This window comes from Neopelma chrysocephalum, unplaced genomic scaffold (assembly GCF_003984885.1).
Source record: "Neopelma chrysocephalum unplaced genomic scaffold, ASM398488v2 Primary Assembly neopelma1_125285, whole genome shotgun sequence".
Lineage (NCBI taxonomy): Eukaryota > Metazoa > Chordata > Aves > Passeriformes > Pipridae > Neopelma > Neopelma chrysocephalum.
Genome location: NW_020930250.1, coordinates 1 through 7343, shown reverse-complemented (window position 1 = coordinate 7343; position 7343 = coordinate 1). Strand labels below are relative to the sequence as shown.

Here is a 7343-nt window from a genome sequence, read left to right as displayed (position 1 = left end):
TGTCTGCGAGGACCACCTGCCCCTGCCCAGGTCCTTTTCCGCAAAACTGCTTAGGAAGACACCACTGTCCCCAGCCACACTGCTATGAAATTACACCATTCCAGAAGCAGGATGCTGCATTTGTTTTTGTTGACTTTTATGAGATTCCTGTCAGCCCATTTTTCTGCAAGTCAAGAATAAACCTTTAGACCTTTAATTTCCACCTTCTTGCTTTAATAAATAGTTCTGAATTCAAAGGCAGGAAAGACACTTCTTTGCAAAAGGAAAACACCACACTTGCTAACATTCAAGATGTTTTCCAGCAACTGGAATATTGATTATACTAGATGTCTTACTGCAAGTTTTTCAGACAGTATTCAGGTGCCTTATAGATTTTTCAACTCTTCTCCCTAAACTACCACCAGAACTATTTTCACCAATGCTTTCATCTAGCTCAGGTCAAACAAATATAGTTGATTATAGCTAACTTTCTGATTTGGAAAGATTAGATCTGCACAAGTGGTCATGAGCCATCCTCTCTCTAAATCAGCAACAGAGCTAATAAACGTTACTGGAATCACCATGCTGACAGCCAGGGGTATTATTTGTCTACATTAAGCACGGGCCTTCCAAAAGGGTTAGTTTTAAGTCCAGCTTAGCAGTGGCTAATATAAACTCAGACAATTCTTAGATCTTGTTTTGTCATGTGCCTTATAACAGGATAATGCAGAAGGAACACAGATCCTGTAAGCAGCCTGCTCAGGTACAAGAGGGCTGTTAGTCCAGAGCTTCTGGACAAAAGTGGGATGGCACTTAAAGTTGTGTCTTCCTAATTTCATCTTGGTTAGACAAGCCTGAGCAGTATACCGTGGGTTACCACATAGCTCCTAAAGACGTGTAACCTCTGTTCACTCAAAATTTCTGATCTTTCTCACCCCCTCATTCTCTCCCTCTTCCTCATCCTACAGGACCATATGCTGTTACCTCAAAGGTCAAGCTCACCCATAAGAACAGCTGCTTGTATCAGCAAGTCATTCAGGTTAACTTATGTGGTTTTGCAGATCACCAACCAAAATACGGAATACCAAATACTTAACTAAACAGAGGAACCAATTCACTGGATTGTAGGAATTATGCTGTAAGCAATCAAATCAAGATGTTGGGACTATTTTTGTTAGTCAATGGTGAGGACATTACCTTAAGCATCTGGAAGGTGTATGCCTGAAGAGGTATAACTGTTTATTCAGTTAGCTTTTATCCAGTTAACCCATCTCTATTTTTTTATCAGCCTCTTTGTACAGGATTTAAATCCTTAATAATCTGTGTTTCTAATTCAATAGAATCAGGATAAGCAGGGCATTTTATTTACCATTTAGTATTGTCTTGCATCCTTTCTCCTAGTTGCAGAAAGAAATGGAATCTTGTATCAGCTGCATCCAGACTGGTATGGATTAGCAGTAAAACAGCTCACATTTCTTCTCTGTTGAGGACTATATTGAGTTGTTAAGAGATTTAAACAAAGCATTTAAAGGATGTCAAGTTCATTCCCATTCCATCTGTGCAATTCCAAAGTGGCAAGTAATGCATGTATACAATAAACAGAAGTATGCTATCCTTTTCTAAGTTTCAGTAGAATTTACACTATAAAAAAAAAGTTTATACTTGGGAGTTCCTCATCTTAAAAACACCTCCTGACCCACATAATTAAAACTGGCTAGTATATTTACATTAAAATCAAAAGGCAGTTCAAGTATTTGTAAAATATCAATCTGAAAATCCAACAAAACTTAAGTAACTTTCTGCTCTTAAGCATGACTTGGAAGTTTTTAATGTTTTTAATTGCAAATGAAAAAGTGTTTTTTCTGCTAAGACAGTTCAGAGAAAAACAAACAGCAAAACAAGATCAACCTCACAGAAGACATAAACTCTTGTCCTGGTGCAAGGACATTTCAGCAGTATTATCTTCCAAGCAGAGAAGCCAATAGTTTCTAGCAGATGAGATAAAGACAAACAACCTCGTTTATGTATAGGTTTGGGTTTTTTTTTTACTATACAGGTAAGCAAATATTAGATCAAAACTGATTTACATTTTTGTGAAAGTCATTTATTGAATACAAAAAATCCCCGTTACATTCAGCCTTATTATAAATGATTACACATAAAGAAATTCAGAAGTCTATGAAGATGAACAGTCTAACTGGCTGAACAATTTCAGAATTTAGATCATTTATGAACCCTTATTTCTCAACTGTACAATAATAAAATTCAGAAAAATACACTTTGTCTTTCCAGCAATACTAGTCAGAGGGAGTCTGTGCTCGTGGTGTTAATGGCAGCCCACAATTCGACAACTGTTAGTTTCATGATTTTAAGTGTAGGACTTCCCATATTAGCAACAAGGTGTAGAGGAGAGAAAACCTAAACAACAAAAACTTATGCAACAAGTTTACTTCCATCCTAAAAGCTGCCAAAGTTCAAGACTGCAGGCTTAAAAGTACCATTGTCCATGTTGAGGCACCAAGGCTCAGGTTCAGAAAAGCCTTCCCATACAGAGGAGAGGTTAACCACGCATATATACATCAGCGCTGTCTCATTCGGAAGCCCCACTGTGGATTTCCAAAGCTGTCAAGCCTCCCAGCTGTACATTTCGGATACCCACTTCTGAGATGCTGGGTCACCAAGTCAAGATGCTAACGTAGAAGATTTTTTGCAAAGTAAACTTTAGAAATTTTCCTATCAGCTTTGGAGGGATTTTATTTATTACATCCAAGACATTGAAACAATGTCTATAGTCTTTGTACAAAGTTAAACTACAGGTATAAAATTACAGTTTAGTTTCTGTACAAGGTAAGATGGACAAATATGGTGAAACCTCGGCTCATTTGTAATTTCATGAAACTTCTGCATACCACTTTCCATCACCACCTCACTGCTGAACACTGACATTTCATGTCATAAATTCAAAGACAACAAGATTAAAAAATTGATTTGCACAAAGAAACTCAAAATAACTTTATATACACAACAAAAAGCCTTTTCAAAGTACGAAAATAACATCTATATGCCAATTAGTTACCACGCTTTGATAGTTCTCTCAATGCCTACACATGCAAGACTGTATTCTATATTCAAAATAATTCTGCACCTGTAGAATGTATCAGAATATGAGATTAACATGTGATTAACTCTTGTTATTTTCAGAATGAATATGAATTCAGAATATCTTTGCAACCAGTACTGTAATATTCCAGTCTCTGCATGTATACGTGTAGATAAGCAGCTTTCATCTTACTTGATTTTAAAGTCTCCTGCAAGCTAGTAATCCACACTAAAAAGCTATGATGGCTTCTAATGAATCTAGTTGTACAACGCAATTCAAAATGTACAAAACTATAAAAAAAGGGAACATTTATTGCCATGCATGAAACTTAAGTATGTTCAACTAAAAATTGCATCAAATGCAGTTCTGTTTAAAAAAAAAAAAAAAGATACACAAAGCAATTTACATTAACACTCTTAACATTAGATCAGCAGAATTAGCTCTGACTAAATACCGCAAGGGTAAGACACATTCTTTTTGCTGGTGCCTATCAGATCTTCAAATCCATGGGAACATTAAACCAGGAATCTTCATTTCCCACAGTCAAATCAGATCATGAGATCAACTGAAAAAGAGAAATGTATTAGTTTCCTCCTTTCTCTCAATCCAATTACATATAACCTCTCCTTTTGTATCAAACTATCAAGAAAACACTCCGCTTTTGCTATCACAAAAAAACCCCAAGAACATCCCTACAGCAGACAAATTGCTCTCTTATGATAGTGACACATGTATGCACATCCCACAGACACAGCTATGCTAGATAGCCATATATCAACATCTGCAAATGAACCCACAGGAAAAAGAAAAGCTACTTTATTAACTCCTCTGAACGACCCTCGCTTTTACAGTTCCATTTGTAGTTTTAGGGCAAGCAAAAGTAAGCACATTTTTTTTTTTACAAATTACCAACCACAGATTGGACAATAAACCCTGTGTCATGAGTACAGTAGATAATGCCTAATATTCAGCAAAGCAAACTCAAAGGCAAGATCAGTATAACTGTACTTACCAGGAGCACAGACAGAGAGAAAAGCTATCTGTCTTTATTCCCTTTTGCCTTAACTTACAGGTCTGCAGAGCCTGTACAACCTCATGCATCGTTATGTATGAATGTATGAATGTATGTGGCTGGTGCATGAATTAAGAGTGCACTTTGCAGCCAAGATTGTAATTTAAAGCAAACTCATAGCTTTCAGAGTAATAGTTATCAAAAATTATGATACTTTAATTTTAGTTCTGCTTACCAAAAAATTCACAAGAGTAGTAGCAGCATGCTAAGAAAATAGAGTATGAAGCAATTGTTTTTTTTTAAAGAGGGATACAAAAGGGAAAAAAACACCCCAAAACCAAAAATCAGAGGTTTAGCTTTTAGCAGAGCACTAAACTTCCAATATTATACAGGAGGCTATTAAAATCAGTGTAACAAGATGCCAGGCCAGTTGCTAATAGGCTGAAGAAAAAAAACCCAACCCAACCCAGAACATTTTCTAAATGATAAAGTCTTTACCTCTTTGACTGTTTTTTTAATGAAGTCTTTTCTGTCAGATAAATCATAACTAGGATATTTTTCATAGACCTAAAAAAAAGTAAAAACAAAAAACAAACCTCAAATTACTTTCATTCAATACATTGTATGAATAGAAGGAGCTTAAATGAAATTAGGGCAAAAACTGACGTGTGTACTTCAGTATCACAGTAGCCAAAATACCCTCTGTTAGTTATGGAAAGAGACAGGCTTATTTTCCTGTCCTTATTTTGACCACATAAATATTTAAATACATGTATTGTTTTATATTTGGTCACTGACTAAACTGGTACTGTAATTTTTCACACCAACAAACTGAAATGCCTAGCTTGCCATGTCACACAAGTAAGAATTCTCTGAGCTTTGTTTTAAGTGCTCTCTAAGTAGTCAGATATCCCTACATTAGTGTGGGAAGCTAAACTATTAATAAAACATAAGTAAGCCTTGGGATCTGATAATAAGTAAAATTGTTATCCTTTCAAGAGACTAACAGAATAGTCAGCATATTTGAGTGCTATTCTACAGCTATTCTTTGGTTAACAGGATGCTAGAGGACTAAACAAACAAAAAACAGATGCCAACACCGGGCATTTTATTACACTATGCCAAATTTCAGACTTCTAGAATTGCTATAAACATGACAAAAAGTTTGTACAGAATATAAACACGCAATTTTCTCATAAGAATAATTTCTAGTTTAACTTCCCTCAAGACTACTTCTTGGTACCAGGAAACCCAAACACGTGAGCTAACTGACTGCAGAAAATACCAAGGTAAATGCATTTTCTGTGTTTTGGTCACTTTTCCCACCTTTCCCTTCTCTGGCCACATGGCTCCTACCTGTCCTGACAAATAATGGATTTCTTGCTGAACTGATCCAACTCACTAACTCAGCTGAGAACTATTCAATTTTTACTGACAGATGGCAGCTGAACAGACTCAAAGAGGACATACGAAGAATGAAAGCAAGGTGGGCAGCAGAAATGTACAGAGAGCAGGACACAGCCCTCCCCTGTAGACAGCAGCAAGCTGCTCCACTGTCTCAACATCTCAAATATTTTCACTGAGAAATGTGGCAGTTGTTTTGGAGGTAATACTGCTAATGTAGCTAATTTTTCTTTGGATATTTCCTTTCTAAAGTTTGTATCAGTGTTGTATACCTTAAGATTAAAGCTCTCGTTGTAGCTGTAAGCAATTAAGTAAATCAATGCAAAACTACTTAGTTTATGAACCATAATGCAGAGTACAAGCCTCCATCTGAAATGATAATAAAAGCCAGTTCACAAACAATACACTGCCTAAAGACAGACTGAAAAATCATATTTGCTTACCTCCTTGCAAATTTGTTTCATTGTGACCTCCTCCAAGTTTGCATTGGCCAACAAGTTCTTGACAGTTTCCTTCACTTCTTCATCTGTAGGTGGTTTCTTCAGTTTTTTAATTAAAGGTTCATCATCTGAACTATCCTCAGACTCACTTTCTAAATATGAAGAACAATTGAAATTATAATAGGTTTTCAATTTCTCTGCTTTCTTCCATCAAAACAGAAGTCATCAGAACTTTCCACAAGCTTCTGATGCAGATGTTCCCCCTTACAACAGACATCTTGCCAGATCATCCATTTAAAAACAAAGCTAATGCTATCAGTACTTCAGTACTACATTTGTTTACAAATTTGCATAGTTGTTGATAAACTATCAGTTTACAAATCAATAAGTACTCTAAAAAGTATGGGATTGATAAATTTAATCTATCAAACTAAACAAAAAAGATTATTACAACAATTCTAATAGAGGTATTATGGCCCTAAAAAATTAAAAAGTACTTATTTGCTTTAAAAAGGAGTTTGGATTTCTTTTTTCCCCCAGCAGTGTTGCACATTACACAATTCTGTAATGCTGTATTACAGACCATGCTATTAGAAACACCATGAGAACAAAAGAAGAGAACTTCATAAATGAAGTTAAGTGAAAGGTCATAGGATATTCCTACAATCTTTTCCAGCAGAAAAAGAATTAGACTGAATGGTTCCAACATCCACTCAGTTTCTCTACTGCCAACAGGACAAAATTCAGAGCAAATGCCAAACAAACTCGATAATGAGCTTACAGAAAGACCTACTTAACATTTTGATTTTTGTACTGTAAGCATACACTCAAAACAGAAATGCAGGAGGAATAAATAAGAAATTATGAATATATTGCATAACTTCTATGAAAAACACATAGGTAGCATTTGTGTATATACTGTATATACACATATACTGATGACAAAATAAGGTGTATACACAACACAGAGAGCCACATTCAGCAGTCAAACTGAAAATACACTGATGTCAGTACAGGCCAGTTTACTCTGCTGAGAAACAAAGTTATGAAAGAAATTTAGCATAATTCTTTGCCTAACAGCCTTTTCTCAATACCCTGACAAGAAGGGTAATTAATCTGAACTGATGCTTGTGCTGTGTCATATATATGCCAATGCTGGCATTAAATGAAGTATGTTTGCAGTATGGATATATACTGCATCAATAACTCATACTACAATTGTGACAGAGACTTGGCTGCTATCTCATGGACAGTCAGACAATTTAAGGTGGGAATGGACATCTAGAGGTCATCTGGTTTAAACCTTTACTTGGAAGAGGGCCAACTCAGAACTGGTTGCTCAGGGCCCTGCCAGGTTGAGTTTTGAATATCTCCAACAATGGGGATTCCACAGCTCCTCCAGGTCCCA

At 36.0% G+C, this 7343-nt stretch overlaps 1 protein-coding gene across 1 annotated transcript; it reads right to left on the bottom strand.

The window, feature by feature from the left end:
• Positions 1-2061: 2061 nt before the first annotated feature.
• LOC113962219 (protein DEK-like) lies at positions 2062-6139 on the bottom strand (the record flags this gene model as incomplete). The annotated part of the gene is made up of 3 exons (XM_027673006.1): positions 2062-3644; positions 4590-4658; positions 5939-6139. Coding segments are annotated over 3 exons (282 nt in total), but the record flags the coding sequence as incomplete, so codon positions are not given.
• Between the last annotated feature and the right edge of the window lie 1204 nt (positions 6140-7343).